A 16,644-nucleotide genomic window follows, 5' to 3' on the forward strand; every position below is an offset into this window, starting at 1 on the left:
AAAAACATGTTCCTTTTCATTTTTTGACAGAAGGATGAGCTGGGCTTTGAAAGCAATCTGTTCCGACATTCTTGAAGCATTTTTGCTCTCAAAATTAACCTGTCACAGCATTGCTTTGGCAATGTTCTTAATCATTCACCCTTTGATCACTCAGGCAAGCAGCGATTCAACATATTGTTAATTAATTTCCCTCTATGCGAGTTATTATGTAGATTATATTCAATACACCTCGCAGAGCCGTTTTAACCTGGATGCGAGTCAAATTTCACACATTGTCCATAAGATATTTCAACACACACTTTTAAACAATTTAAAGCAGGCTGATGAGACATCATAAATGTTACCCTCACTTTTTGAGTACATTTTGCTTATATAGTATAGTTCCAACCACTAAATTAGAATTCGAAAGCAGGATTTTTAAGATATAATGTAGTACAGTATTTATGTAATTTTAGTACCAATTCTAATGTGTCCAAATCCTTCTTAATTGATCTTAACTGGCATGTAAAAAAAAAACCCATTCAGAACCAGGAAGGTGTGAAAAGAAATTCTAAAATGGCTACAAGTAAGAAAATAAACATGCAAGATTTTTACTTTTTGATTAAAAAATGTAATCTAAAAAGGATTCTGACCACATTTTTCCAATTTAAAGCTTTCCAATACATCTACTCCCAATGCATTCTTATCCATTCAATACAAGGAGAGATTCTCCTATAGCTTACATTGGGGTTCTGAAATATTTATAGACACGCAATTTGGTTCCACTTGGTGTCATAAACAGGTGATTTCCAAGAGGCTTTCTGATTAAAATGAATAAATCTAATTTCCTGGATCTTTGCTGAGGTTTAAATGGAGTATTTCTCAAGGAAATCCTCATTTTCAATTAAGTTAGCACCAAACTTAGTGCATCTTATTCAAACTAAGCGTTCTATTACAGTAATTATAAAACCATAGATCTTAGTCGACACAATTTAACACATTCATAAATCCCACCTATTTTATGTGCAAGCCTTGCTCACACCAATAACCTGAGTGATAGTATTAACGGCACACAGACAAACCAGCAAAAAACAGCAATAATCTTAAAATTCTTTATTCATAAACTTGATGCAAGTTTACAAATTACTGTACATGGTCAAAATTTCTTCAAATGGGAAATGAAAAACAAAAGAAACCCAAAGCGAGTCAACAGAGCCAGACTCGATCGCTTGTTTGATCCAGAAAACGAACTGACAATTGAGATAAATTAAATCTTTTCAACACACAGTCCAGTTAGTGAAGCGTGCAAGTCCAATCACCACAGCATGACTGTCAAAATGAATCATCTCTGCATTTCTCCTGTGACCAGTTTTGGCATTTTCTGAGACATTCTCTGGGATGGTTGAAGAGAGATGGATAGATTTTGTTGTTAAAACTCCAAAACATTTATGATATAACTTTTTTTCTCGTCACCACAAAGCAGACCGGCCAGAGGTGAGGACACTTCTAAGGATGCTTGGTAACCCCCCTCCCCCCCTCGGATAGATCTCAGCAATGTAACAGGAAGTGGATCAGGGTATTGAGAAACATTTTCCTGATCTGAACATACTCGCCTCACCTTTCTGTTAAACCACCTCTGTAGGCACATTTCTGCCAGTCGTGCAAACGCCTTAAGCCGGAAAATTTCGAAGACCACAAACTACAACTTGGAGTACGAAAGCAAAGATTACAATGGATGCTAAGGAGGTCATCATGCTACTGAAATCCCAGACTATTTGTGTAACTGTCTCCAACTTGCATTGTTTGAATTACAAAAGCATGCGGCCTCTATTGTAAAGCTCGTTTCACTTTCCATTTCTGACATCAGCTCAGTGGGCGAGGAGGCCAAACATCAGCGGTGCAGAGCGCTAATTAATCCCAGAAAGTCACCGATAACAGGAACGTGTATCAGCCCCGCCCGAAAAAATTCTTTGTTACCTGAGTTGCCATTTAGACAGCTTTGCAACGTTGACAAATATGCTGCAAAAGAGCCATCAGATTGATAGATACAGTGCGTGTCCTGTGTTATGGGGGGACAGCAGTATATTGCATTTTTAAGGATAAAATGTAAAGTTTCATACAGGTACTGAGTTTTAGGCTTTCATCACACTACAAATGATCCCTCTCTCTAATAGTAACATCAAAACACACCTGCGGTACGGAGTCCTACAGATGACGGACATTCAGCTGCAGAGACAGCAGGGATAATCCCCGGCTGCAAAAGAAAGCAACGGTTTTACATGGGATGGGGCTATAATCAATCTACAAAGTGTGGCTATTAAATAATGAGACTGAAACTGTAATTTAGTTTTCCGAAATCCTTCCACACGCGAGTATCGCAAACGGAGTCTGGAAGCTGTGCTGAAGGGTCAAAAAGAGGAGGCTGAAGGTGTAGGAAAATTGTGTCATCCCCCAGCGGCACAAGCGCTAGCACAGCCCTCTACGCACCATATTAGTTCTGATCCTTAAACTTTCCTGTTAAGAGCTCGGCCAACAATTTCCGCTGTGCCAGATCGACACGAGAGTCGTACATCCTTTCTGTCCATCCTAAACGATATGTCACTCCTGCAGATTTCCTCACCGTTTGCGACAGTAAGCTACTTTTTATTGGCCAACTTCAGAGATTAAGATTTCTGGTCAAAATTTCCAAAACGGAAGAAAGACACGTAGGAAAAGCAACACCGAACCTGCTCCATGTGGACGGAGCATCAGCGGGGCAGTTTTCTTTAAACCGAAGAACTGCTTCGCTGTACCTGACCACCTCCCACTTCGTATAGTACCATGTGGTTCGTCTGAGAGAATAAAAAAAACATCTGAGACACGGGAAGAAGGACCAGAACGCAGTCGCGTGCTGCTGCAGAAGGGGAAGGAAACTGAAAGGCCACCATCGTGACAGAATTACATTTTTCAGTCTCATTTAATAGCCACACCTCACGACGTGAGGAAGATGACACAACTGCTATAGAAATGGGCAGAAGAATGATGAAAGATCCAACATCTGTGCGACCCCTCTTTATTCCCTCTATCAAGCCGACCCCGACTCCTCCGACTGCAGTCGAATCCGACCATCTTTTTACACAGCAGCGGTTGAGATGAGGCTCCTGTACAACGAGCTGTTGACTGTGTGCACACAAAGGGCTTCACTGTCAGCATCATCCCCAACTGCCATAATCAACAGACTAGAACAATAGCACGTGCGGGGCCATTAAAAGAAATCAGGCAAAAAGAGCCTTTCAGCTTCAACACTAGGCCTGTTAGAACTGCCAAAATTTCACAACAACACTCGTCTTCTGATAAAAACTCCATCTTTCCAAGATATACACGATGCAGAGATGCATCTCATTTTATCACCGGCTGTCTTGTTGATCGGCCATCTTCCTTCGACAACACCGCGGCATTTTGAATCTGCGCGACCAGATGTCTCTTTTTTTCTATTTTTACACTTAAAAAGGGAGCTAATGATACCGAGTAGTAGATAATCTCAATTTCAAGATAAGATTCGAACATAAGACATCGGCTCCTTGTATTGTCTCGGATGCTCAAACAACAAAAACAATTGCCGAGTAATACGACTAAAACAAAATTTGCATTTATGTACCTGTTCATTTTCAAAAGAAAAACAAAGCAAAGAAATCACAGTCAATTAAAAACAGGTGCAATGAGGTGCCACTTCAAGAGCTTCGGTATCAATCTTCCTTTAAAATTCCCATTCAAAGAGGGCTAACTGACTGTGGGGCCCAATTTGTCAAAGCAGCTAAAGAAAAAAGCATTTCCCCACATTTAAAAGGGAGAAAAGTCTCTTTTTTTTTTTCTCTTTCTTCTTTTTCCAAAAGACAAATGAGCATATCTAGAAAACAGGACGAGTGACATCATCACGCTCCTCATTGAGGGGAGAAGTGAGACCGGAGTTGAGTCTTTCCTGGGGCAGAGCGAAAGAATACTTGTCAAAATAGCCAACGAGATGGTTTCCGTGAGAAAGATGATAATATTCCCAGTAAGTCAGAGAGGGAAAATATTCCGGAAAAAAACAAGATGACCCAAAGACACGTTCCTAGTGCATAGTGGTGGCAGCTCATTATCCGTCCTCTTTAGGTGGTGTGTACCAGCCTGGAAGAAAAGAAAAAGAACAACTCCTTTCCTTATGGATGCAACTGGGACAATTCGCTAAGAACCAGTGACTCTTAAGACCATAACGTACCATTCTTTTCATGAATCTGCACCAGGGATTTGTACGACTGTTGTGCTCTTGCAAGATTGTACTGGTTCTAAAAGAAAACACATGCTGATGATTAACTTCAATTTCTCGATCGACGTACACGAGTCCCTCTGTGCCGGCTGCATAACGCTACGTTTGTGTGAAGTAAGTACACATCTCCTGCAAGTTAGAAACTTCTCAGTTGAAGAACTACAAGGAGAGCGTCATACATTTTTACAGTATAAATCCAGACAATCATCCAAACATGACAGCGTGTTAAAACTACCTTGTTGGCTCCGAACTGCACCCTGGCTTTGCCTTTCACCAGAGTTGCATTTATCTGCATAATGACAGATTCTATGGAATAGGCACTGCTCCAGCCCTGTAAACACACACCCAAATCGATCCAGTTTTTCCATTCGTTTAAAGGAACGTCAGAAGATTTGTGAAACTTCTCCACATACCTGTTTTGTGAGAAGCTCCATGCACAAGGCTCCCCCTCCTAGAACATACCTGAAAAATGAAAAACAGGATTAAAATAGACTTTAAATATCAGGCGTTAGCCACCGTCATCAACAAAGTTAATTTGCTTCCAACGTCACTTCGTCATTTTCCTTGTAGGAAAAAGAAGCTTCAACATGATTAGTCAAACCGTTGTGAATGCAACAGATGTCCCACTAAGATCAAGCAGTTTGCTTCTCGTCTTTTCATAATCTGAAGCCTTTTGGCTCATTTATATGATTTGGAATGTTTGAAGAAACTATCACAGTATTATCAACTCTTCACGGTCTATATCTGATCTAATCTTAAGTCTAGAGAAAATTGTTTTGTGCGCCTGTACAACAGTTCACTTGGAGATCTGACAACCGAAGCTTCGCAAACAAGCACAGTTTGCTGCATGTCCTGCTGTGTGAGTGAGGCGGGGAGACGCCGCAACACACTTACCCTCCGGAGAGCACAGGCGACACGACCCGTACAAAAGGTGGGTCGAAAGGAAAATTATCCTGTCACACGGGGGAGACAACAAAGGAAAACTTGAGAAAAACTCCACCCTCACACCCCTTCCAGATAAACACACAACGGGAATGTTTCCACATAACTCACTTTATATGAGAAATTAAGCAGAATGTAGTCCACTCCTTCCTTTTCTTTTAAAACCTGCAAGTCACTGTGTAATGGACTATCCGGATCTACCCTGAAATGGAAAAAAAAACAAACAAAAAAAAACCCAAACATCACATCCACAGCGGCTTCATTTTTAAAAAAAATACAAAAATCACCGGAAACGAGAACTTACGTCCTTAACTTGACGTGCCATTCATAAAGGCTGTCATTGACTAGTTCGACTGAATAAATACCTGAAAAACAAGTAGGAACAATATAGCTGCAATTCAATCGGCTCAGAACACTTTAAAAAACAAACAAACAAAAAACTGCACAGAAATGTCGCCCGTGGTTACCTACCTGTCTTGTAACTCTGTGACCTGTAGATCTCCCTGAGTTCCTTCATTAGGCGATCGGAGGCTTGCACTGAGCCAGAGACTGCACCCTGCAACACAAACACCCACACATGCCCAAAGGAAGATAAGGCTATACGTGCCATTTACTATCTGGGACATCTATGCAGGTTTCAAACAACAGTCCAAACAAGGAGAACACGGTGCTTTTGTGCGGAGTAATACTGAGGCGGCTGCCACTGTTTGAATGAGAATTCTTTTTTTTTTTTTTTCCTCGAATGGAGGAAGCACCCTCGTAACTTCTCCGCTCTGTTACTAAGGTTGATAAAAGACAAACGCAGACAGAGCAGGCACTTACATTCAAGTGATCTTGTCTCTGGTTTTTACGTATTTTCTCCAAGATGGCCAGATTTTCTTTCTCTATTCCATCATCCTCTGACTTTTTACCCTCGGCTGGCTCCTCTTCTTTCATGTCGTAATGGTCCAGGTCTTGGTCCAGGTCTATGTCCTGCTGCCACAGTGTAACGATTACGTGTAAAATATCCCCCCAAAGAAACAAGGAATGTAAAATAGATTGGAGAAATAGACCTTTTATAATATGAATTGACTGAACCCTCAGCATCATATATAGGCACCTCTCCCATGTCTTCCTCCTCTTCCTCTTCAGATGTCACCTCGTCTGGTGGACCGTGCTGTCGTGGGGTTAAAAATGGCAAGCTGACAAACAAGGACTTTCTGAATGCAACAAATGAACACCGAGCTCTCGTTTCTCGCGCATACCTTACGCTCTTGGGTAATCGGCCCAGCAGGTAGCGGCTGGTCTAGCATCTCCACATCTGGATGTTGTGGCAGGTTGTAAAGTCGACAGAGATCACAAATGAGGCGCTTTAACTGCTGAAGAAGCTAGAGGCATCATAAAGGGAAGAGAATATCAGTAAATGGGAAACAAAGACCAAACAACTCTGTAAACTTTGCATTGTTGTAGCAATAAAAACTACCAAGCGTCCACTTTATTGGCTGCGCAGGCAGTCTTCTTTCAATCCGATCCAAATGCCTTACGATTTACACTTAACGTTTCAGTTCTTACTGATACTTTCACAGAGGTGTTGATTGAGTCCTTTGTTTTTGTTGGGCTACTGTGTTTTTGGAGAGTTCAACGGAACTAAATGCAGTATCACCGAGGGTGAAATGGGGTGACGGTTGTGCAGGTTACTGCATGGAATTAAAGCCATTGATGTCTGTAATGGCCCTTGATGGTATGACTCTCCTCACCGTTTAAATCAAATTGTTTTTATGACTATAAATGGAGCTCTGAGGGCTGCCCACTCTAATCCACTGTGCTTCAACTGGAGGAGGAAGGAGAATGGAGAGGCAGCGGGTATTCGGAGGCATGGGACAGACGACCAGGGTGACATGTTGTGATACTGACGGTTGCACTGGGACTGAGTACCCGGCATCTGTCCATTACTTCCAGAAACTGGAATGTCGTCTGGATAGTGAGGCCTAGGAGCTGGTTTACCTGCGACCGTACATTGAGATCCTTAAAATGTGATATATGAAGGGTCCAGCAAGCAGGCTTTGCCGCTTGATGTCAAAACTAAATAAGTCTAAAATGTTTTTTCTCAAACATTTGGTCAACATTGACGTACACTGAATCTTGAAAAAAAAATAAATTAAAATAAATTGTTCTCTCTGAGGAGGGATCCAGATCGGCCAACTCACCAACGTGCTGCCTTTTCTCACATCCTCCAGGCGCTCCAACACCTCAGCCAAACTGGGATCATCAGAGTCAACAAACCATATCGGTGGTGTGGAAGGGTAGGATTCCTACAACAGACAACAGACACGGTCATTTAGCTGCTTCGCTGTTAAAACCTTTATTGTTTACAGATGGCGCTCTACTGTGACTTAAAAGTGCTGATTTCAGTGCTGCAAATTATTCAAAACCTAAAGGCTCGGCCCACACAGCCGCCCACTGAAGTAGCACCTCGAGCGGCAATGACAGGTGGCTCTGTGCTGCTCTAAACTCCAGTTAGGTCATAATGATTGATCGTTGAAGCTTTTAATGTCAGAAACTTGGAATTATGGTGGATTCAGTCACCATCTTTTCGTGGTGGGAGCCACCAAAACTCCCATCAGCTCTGCTGAAAACTACCAAAGCTCGAGGGTGATGCCATTGGTGAAATAAAATACAATGCCATCATGGCTGCTAGACACCGTCTACACAAACAAACCAGCAAGAAATATTTTTTCATGGCTTCATCAAGGTTCAAACTCGTGCTAGATATACCAAGTCTGTTATATTTTACAAGTCATTACTGTACCAATCGATAAATTGTGGGTTTTAATAAGTGGTGCAGATGCATTTAATTGGGAAATATTTACTCTCTTAATAATATTCAAAGCCTCACTAAATGCGGTAATGGCTGTTCAAAAGCTGAATTTTGACGCCTCTTGGACTTTTGCAGGTAGAATTTGAAAAATAAAGTGTAATTTTTCCTCTATAGAAGCGGTTCCACCTATGGAAATAATAATAATAATAATAATTTTAAAAAAAAGAGTTATGATGTCGTGCAGGGTTGCTCATCAATGGTTGTTTTCACACATGAACACCAGAGAACGTGCAGAACCTTTGGCCTGGACTTCCTCCACAGCTGCTGTTGGTTCTCTATCGGGCATTTCACAGCAGGCGGTGCATTGTCATAAGTGGAAAAACCACAGAGGGGTGCCCGGGTAGAGCGCAGAGGATGCACAACATGATGCAAAAAGCATGCTTTAAGAAATTTCTGTTGTGCTAAAAGAAGATGACACTCCCAGAAGCCCTTTTTTTTTCCTTTTTCTTTAATGCAGACATCAAAAGCACATATTGTATTACTTACTTACATCCCCGATATTGTTGCGTGAGTGTACAGCAACATACGGGTCAGCAGAGATGAGAATGAAGCAGTAAACGTTAGCAGCACACCCACTCGCTCGCCGTAAACCTTCCAGAGGACGGCCTACACTTTTCTAACTAAGCGGCTGGTCAGACAACTGCAAGAAATCTAGAGCGAACGTTGCTGAGATTTGCGCTCTCATGTGCAATTTGAGAGAATTTGCCTTTGTGCTGCCGCCGAACAGAAAAGACGGGAGCTGGCCGGGAGGTGGAAAAACTGAGGGCCTCAAACTGTGGGTGCATGAGAGAGAACAAGACGGCACATTCGAAAATAGCACCTGATCAGAAAACAGACCAAATAAAAAAATTAAAAAAAACACCGGCTGTGTCTTAGCAGGAATCTGCATTATTAGACCCTGGAGTCTGTACGTTAGTGTTCTCCATCAGGTGCACTAAGAGCATGCGCATCCGAGCCTCCTACCAGACAAACTAACTAACTTCCTATTGGCCCCACATAGATGGGATCAATCATTTTACAATTCTTGCATTTTGCACCAGTGCGTTAAAATAATGCAGTTTGCCCATTATACCAAAAATCGCTGTATCGCCCACCACTGCTTCAAGCCAGGTGAAAAGCTGACCAACCCTCCACCTTTTACTCCCTCGCCTGTCATCCTATCAGGCATATTGTGATGTGGAGTCTGAATATGATCTCATACGGGCCTGTTTGTGCCCCCAAAAGAGAGCAAAAGTGGAACTGTGTGCGTGTTTCTGCAGAGAGATGAGGATGTGGTCAGGCTGTCAAGAAGGTTCTTCATCTGTGCCACCTGAACCGTAACAAAAAAAAAACGAGTGATGTGACAACAGGGACATTTCTCACGTCTTTCATCTATGATGTGATGATTAACGCAAGTTTGAGGGGGACTCAAATCCTCCATGACGTATGATTCATTAAAGAGTTATTAAAACTGATAGCGGTGAAGTGCAAGGCCCATCTTTTGTGTTAACAAATAATTAAATAAACACACAAAACAAATCAAGTACAGTGGAGAGAGTGCGCACATAGGTCTTCTAGATTTTGTGGGTTTTGGTATCGGGTTGGTGAGCCACTGACCGCACCGTTGTAATAAGTGAGCCAAGGGGGATCAGTCTATTTACTGAGCAGGCACAAAAACAGTGATCAACATTCCATCAAATCGCCTGTATTCTGACGTTACAGACGCGAATACGACTACAGCCCTTCGTCGGGCTTGGCAAATGTATTACTTGAAATCTTGTTGGAAAAAAAAACTGCAATGGGATAAAAGTGTCCCGACGCTTAAACTAAATCATGTGGCGACTAAATCAAATACATTTCAATCATTACAAAGTTGGTAGTCCCAGCACTGCGAGAGGTAACGCAGTTATTTTTGGCTAACAGATCAAGCTAGCGTTACTTTCAGTTAACAGGCTAGCAAAAAGCTACCGCAGCGTCGTTACCAACCGAGGTCTTATTGTACACTTTTTAAAGTTAATTTAACACTGACTGTGCGGTGACTCCTTTGAACAACCGTATTTCTTAATTCTTAGCCGCTAACTACTGAAGGAAAACAAGTCCACAGTTTATTCGCAGTTCCATTAGTAAACACGGTATCTTCCGTGGACTGCTTTGGTTTCAGTGGGTAGTCGGAGGCTGTGTTAGCTTGTGCGCAGAGCTGAGCTGGCCTGGACTCACCGTGATGTTGCAGTGAATGATCAGCAGCTTCTCGCCTGTTACGTTGAATTGGCAACTGAGTTCGTCGGGTTTCCAGTCTATTATTCTAAATCGTTCGTGGTTTGGGTCAAAAATTGACTCCAAAAACTTCAGTTCGGCCTTCAGCCCCGAAACCGACATCTTCTGTTCATCTCAAACCACCAGGCCGCTGGCAGAGGGGAAGTCAGGGCGGAATGCGACCGCGCAGTGGAGTCGGGTCCTCGGATCTCGCATGTTAGCGTGAGAACAACAACAAAGGGCTGGAGCTCAGCTTTATCATAAACCCACAGTATGCTGCACACTTGCCGTGAGCATATTGACAGACATGACACAATATAATTTCTATTAGTTTGATCTTCCTTTTGTTTATCCCCTGGCATCAACGCTAGTGGATTCAGTGCAAATTAGTTGATATATATTTATATATAAAATGCAAAATTGATTAATTACAAATCGTTGCATCACAATAGGCCACATCTAGGTCCAGCACTGTGATGTAAATGTAAATGTAAATGTATTTATTTATACAGCCCTTTACAGACAATCCTTACGATGTACCAAAGTGCTTTACAGCAGGTAATAAATAAAGAGAAGAATAAGTAAAAACAAATAAAAACAATAAAAGAACAGTGAAAGCAATAAAATACAACAAATCAAATAAGATAAAATAAGATAAAAGTGTCATCATACTACTGGGTATTAAAAGCAATCCTAAATAAGTAGGTTTTTAGCCTAGATTTAAATGTAAAGCTCACAGTCTTAAAATGACCACAAACTAATTGACATGTAAGCGTGATAAGAAACAGAGACACTCAGGAGATGATTATTCATTTAATTTTTTTATTGAATTCTTACAGAGTATGTGAGTACAGGGTTAGACATACATCTCATGTTCTTGGTATAGACATATTATATCTATATAATATATCATCTATATGAGAATTTAAAATTTATTTTTTTTTTTATAATATTATAGGAAACCGACAAGCTAAAGCTTTCAGCTGCTTGAAATGTAAAATAAAGAAAAAGAAGAATGTGCTCTTTAATAATGAAAAACTTTTGGTTCCCATAACTGAGGCTGCATTATGTGATATATGCTTCACTATGGCACGGCCCTGCTGTTGCATTGCACTGGGTATTTGTAGACTGAAAGCAGTTGCATTCAAATTGCACACACACAATGGGACTGCATAAAGATGTTAAATTAATGTCTTATAAGAAATTTTTACTCGTGAATGAAAATCCAGGTATAGTGGAACTACAAAGGACAACATTTTGGACTACCTGAATATAACACAGGAATGCCCCACAGCTTTTTTTTTTTTTTTTTTTGTGGTACAACAACATCGATGACAGGACATTGCTGGAAATTTTGCTGAAGGAAGCTAGAGGAAAGCTCACAAAACCTGATATCGTACACAGGCATTACCACACTCCAATAAGACTATGCTGAATTAAACTGATCAAGGACCATTTACGATGGGAATGTAAAACCAGGGGAGAACTTTCCCACACGGTATCTGGGAATGTATACTAGTCAAACAAATGTGGGTTAAAGTCGTGGAGGTCCTGAGTAGATGGTATGGCTCTGTTATGTCCTTGACATTTGTTCTTTATCTGTTTGGGTACCTATTGAAACACCACCTGCATGGAGAGGTTCACTTGGGTCGGGTTAATCACATTAATTAATCACTCATTATTTTCAATTGCACAAAGTGTTTAAATTATTGACTTACTGTTACTTTCAGTCTTTTATTTAGATTTTACACAGTAGTCCAAACAACTTTGACCTTGGGGTGAACAAAAAAAACCTTAAGGATCATTGGTTTGTTTCTGGGTCTGTGTGTGTGTGTGTGTGTGTGTGTGTAAAGTTGTCATCTACAGTTTGCAGGGCGAACTTAGCTTGAAGCTTGTAGGCATCCCAGGGGCAACAGAAAATATTTGCCCAGACAGGCTAATCTAGTCAAAATTAAATGATAGGAGTCTGCTTTATTAGATTTTTTCGTACTGTGCTTAAATTATTAATGTCGACATGCAAGCAGGCGAGACGGCTGCTGATTAATGCACAACCCTTCTGCAACTGAGCTTGCTCTGCCCTCAGTGCGTTTGGCAGGCAATGCAGGATAACGTGTAAAAACAGAAAAATCCTTTGTAGTGTAAAGTTCACGTTATTTCAGGACAGCGGTGCGGCTGAACTCCTCAACATCAGTTTGACTTACACAAGCCATTTTAAAGTTATGAACTGACTTGACACTAGATGGCACAACCAATGAATCAGTTCTGTGTTAAACTGTACTGTGGCTGCTCACTGACCAGTGCACACGTTTCACCACAGGATCCTTATCTGAGCGGCTACATGACAGGTGACCTGCATTATAGTCGTGACGCCGATGAGTGCACTAGAGGGTGAGCTCAGTCTGAAATGACTGTGACATTTTGGCTGCAGTTCGAAAAGTCTTGTTTTTTTCCCTGGATTTAAGTGAGAATATCAAATAACACACCCTGAAAAGCTGTTACAAACACAGGGAAGTCGAAGCTGGCGTGCAATGTGAGTCAAAAGGTCACAATTTTGTCGTGCAAGTGATAGAAGTTGAGATATGTTTACAGAAATTGTTGTAAATGTATACTTTTGAATATCATTGTTTTGTTTCACCGCATTTAAGCATTTAGTTTCTGTGTTGGTATTTGGCTCACTCGTGCTTATGTAGAGATCAATGACTGCGCTGAGGCTGCAGGTGGAAAATGATTAGAATCTTGTGCTTTTAGCAGAAGTATCAGTAAAAGTTTGAATGGCCCTTCAAAATGGGAGGTAAAAGTATAGAAATATTATCTGGAGAACTTAAACGGGGTATCAAAAGTACAAATGTTTGTGTGAATACGACCAATAGATTAGGTACGAATAGTTTTAAGAGGGCAGTAAAATATCCTATGTAACCGACATAATTTTGTAGCTATTAAAAGTGGAACTAGTTCAAACTACTTCAAATACAAGGAGCCCTTTTAGTCCAGATGTTCCCACTTCAAGGAACAGCAAGGTAAATCTGAGGGAAACTTAAGCCGAATAATGTAAAGTCATTGTGATAACACATAGATTGGTCCCAGTTTTTTTTACATGGATTTTTTTATATATTTTGACCGAAACCATGAACAGATAATGAAACGTGTCTCTTGAGCACAAACGTGTGAAAGACACACGCTCCTCCTGCCGAAAAGACTAAGACACCAAAACTGAAAGAGAACCAAATCAATCCTAAACTGTATAGACTGAGTTTTTATGTAGATATCTTGCTGGTGTTTTTTTTTCGAGATTTCTTTATGATTGTTGCTTTAGTCATTGTCAGCCATTTGTACTGTATTTTGTTTTAGTAACCTTTTTATGTTTGTGTTTCGGCCAAATTTTGACTGTTGTGTGTCAGCTAATTTTGTGTTAGACGTTGGGTCTCATTAAGGTAGTTTTGCATTTAATTTCAATAATTTTGTGTCTCTTTGTTGTAACATTATATCCACATATGAGCCTTATTTCTACCCCAATTACCCTAATTTTTGAATTTTTTGTTTGTTTTGTTTCACATATTGGACATTTTTGCATCTATTTGTGACTGTTTGAATCTATTTTTGGACATTTTGTGTCTCTTTTTATGGGATATAAGGCACATCATACCTCTGAGAAAAGATCTGAAGACCCTTAACCCTTTTAGCCTCTGGGCCTCAGGCTCTGTTAGGCAATCAGTATGTGCCTCAATCAGTAACTTCGGTGAAACCATTTTGAAAGATTAGAGGAAAAAAATCCCTTCACAAAGAATCTGCTACAGTAACGACTGGAAATGGGAAAAAGGACATAGGGTCCCAGTCACTGATATGCATTTTCTTAATTGTTAAAACTAATTACAACTACTGATTTAGTAAAATAAATAAATGAGTGAATTTTGAAAAAGGACAAAATGCTTCTGAGCTGTAGGAATAAGATGTAGTATAATATAAATGTGGTATAATCTTGTTGTATGACTGCACGCTAACAGAAAAACCTGCATACCAGTCAGGAAGACCTTTTTACTGATGTGTTTTGTCTGTTTTCAAGGTAACTGACAGTCAACATGAAGATGCCTCATTTGTCTTTGTTCACCTTTGCTCTACTGGTCATGCAACTATCCAGCACATCAGGGGGCAAAATTCTGGTGTTCCCACTGGATGGAAGCCACTGGGTAAACATGAAAGTACTCATAGAGGGACTGCATGCCAGCGGCCACGAGATCACCGTGATTCGTCCATCGGACAGCTGGTACATCAGTGAAAAGTCTCCCCTCTACACCTCTGTCACCCTTCCCTGTCGTGGTGGATTTGAGGAAAACTTTGAAAGCTTTTTGACCCAACAGCTGGAGATCCGGCTGCTGCGGAAATCTGCATCTTTTTGGTCCCACTTATGGACCCATATTCAGATGGAGCAGCTTCTTGTAGGCCAGTTCGCACAGTTTCACAAGACAGTTGGTGAAACCATAATCCACATGTTTGAAGATGAAAACCTGATGCAGTCTTTTCATGCTGCCAAGTACGATGTGGTATTGACTGACCCTGGCATTGGGGGAGGTGCGATGCTGGCACGGTGGCTCCAAGTTCCTCTGGTTTTCAATGTGAGATGGACCATTCAAGGTGAAGCTCACTTCCTTATGGCTCCCTCACCGCTGGCATACATCCCTTTTACTGCAACAGAGCTGACAGATAAGATGACTTTCACTCAAAGAATAAAGAATGTTTTGAGTTACATTGCAGGGATGTACACTCTATCACACATCACAGAACCAGCTTACAAGCCAATAGTTAGGCGCTTCTTTGGCCCTGGTGTGGATTACTCAACATTTTTCCTGGATGCTGATATATGGCTAATGAGAAATGATTTCATCTTTGAATTTCCACGTCCAACGATGCCAAATATTGTCTACATGGGTGGATTTCAGTGCAAGCCCCCAAGTTCACTCCCTGCTGATCTAGAGGACTTTGTCCGGAGCTCTGGAGATCACGGTGTCATAATTATGACTCTAGGAACTTTGGTCGGAAAGCTTCCTCTGGAAGTCTCTGAGGAAATTGCTGCAGCCTTTGCTCAGCTCCCTCAAAAGGTTATTTGGAGGTATATGGGACAAAGGCCAACCAACCTAGGCAACAACACATTGCTGGTCAACTGGCTGCCACAAAAAGACCTCTTAGGACATCTCAAAACTCGAGTGTTTGTGACCCATGGGGGCACCAATGGTGTTCAAGAGGCAATTTACCACGGGGTTCCTGTAGTTGGACTTCCCCTGTTCTTCGATCAGCCTGATAATCTCTCCAGGATCAGAGCAAAGGGAGCAGCTGTGATACTGGATATCGCCATGCTGGACAGGCACATCTTTAAAGATGCACTGACGACCGTTCTTTACAATTCCACCTACAAAGAAAACATGCAGACACTCTCAAGGCTGCACAGAGATCAGCCAATGAAACCTCTGGATCAGGCAGTGTTTTGGATAGAGCATGTTATAAGACATAAAGGAGCCCGTCATCTGCGCGCACAGTCCCACAAAATGTCCTGGTTCGTTTACAACTCTCTTGATGTCATCATGACTTTGTTGACAGTTGTTTTGTTTCTGACGCTCATCTGCATTTCACTGGTTAGACTACTCTGTAGGTTACTATGTAGATTTTTATTGGGCAAAAGATTGAACATGAATGACTTGAAAAATAGAAAATGACCAAGGAGTGGTCATTGGGCTAAGGCTAACCTTAGCCCATTTTAACACTCAAGTTTGGGACTTTCTTTGCTAAAAACAACCAGTCAACATAATGAAGGATTAAAGTGCCTTTCAGTTTCTAAAAACCCTTGAGAGAATGTATTCTTAACAGTGTTCAGTCTGTCATACTCATATATTCAGAGTCAGGCCTGAACAGACTTGACACAGAACTGATACAGTATAAGTTAGTTTAGCTGTTTAACAAAACACAGTTAAGTTGCTGTATGTATTAATTATGAATACAGATGTTAGACTCTGAGCTTTACTCTGAGGGCATTCACATCCAGATTGGAGGAGCAGATAAGGAATGACAGCTTTTTCATACGAAGAGCTCTTTTTGTCAATAGCTCAAACTTACTGTTGACTCCGATGCTGTTTCATTGACAGATGTGGGATGTTTCTTCATTGTTGTTTAATCTACTAAGTAGGGAGAAGCACAGAGGTTTATTCCATGTGCTGCATTTGTACTTAAAAATGTTGTGAACCTACTCAGTAAAGGGAGCTCTCAGTGTAGGTGAAGCAGGCCACACTCACTGATACACTGGAAAGCAGGAACAAGGGAGTTCTAATCAAAAATAAGGCACATTCTATAAATAAGAGTGCAC

At 41.1% G+C, this 16,644-nt stretch overlaps 1 protein-coding gene and 1 pseudogene across 2 annotated transcripts; one reads left to right on the forward strand and one right to left on the reverse strand.

The window, feature by feature from the left end:
• Nucleotides 1-1,077: 1,077 nt before the first annotated feature.
• Nucleotides 1,078-10,514, reverse strand: LOC142384121 (ubiquitin-conjugating enzyme E2 Q2-like). Of its 2 annotated transcripts, none has more exons than XM_075470101.1 (13): nucleotides 10,260-10,514; nucleotides 7,393-7,497; nucleotides 6,451-6,573; nucleotides 6,306-6,362; nucleotides 6,029-6,178; nucleotides 5,678-5,762; nucleotides 5,511-5,571; nucleotides 5,318-5,408; nucleotides 5,159-5,217; nucleotides 4,678-4,726; nucleotides 4,500-4,595; nucleotides 4,217-4,283; nucleotides 1,078-4,125 (listed from the first exon to the last, which is right to left on the reverse strand). In XM_075470101.1, the coding sequence occupies exons 1-13, from the start codon at nucleotides 10,416-10,418 to the stop codon at nucleotides 4,094-4,096; spliced, it is 1,134 nt and encodes a 377-aa protein (XP_075326216.1). In that variant the 5' UTR covers nucleotides 10,419-10,514; the 3' UTR covers nucleotides 1,078-4,093. The 2 variants fall into 2 exon arrangements, with proteins under 2 accessions (XP_075326216.1, XP_075326215.1); XM_075470100.1 differs by having other exon boundaries at nucleotides 6,029-6,181.
• Nucleotides 10,515-14,485: 3,971 nt separating this feature from the next.
• LOC142384878 (UDP-glucuronosyltransferase 2C1 pseudogene) lies at nucleotides 14,486-16,350 on the forward strand (annotated as a pseudogene).
• Nucleotides 16,351-16,644: the final 294 nt, after the last annotated feature.

The sequence above is a fragment of the Odontesthes bonariensis genome, chromosome 7, assembly GCF_027942865.1.
Source record: "Odontesthes bonariensis isolate fOdoBon6 chromosome 7, fOdoBon6.hap1, whole genome shotgun sequence".
NCBI lineage: Eukaryota > Metazoa > Chordata > Actinopteri > Atheriniformes > Atherinopsidae > Odontesthes > Odontesthes bonariensis.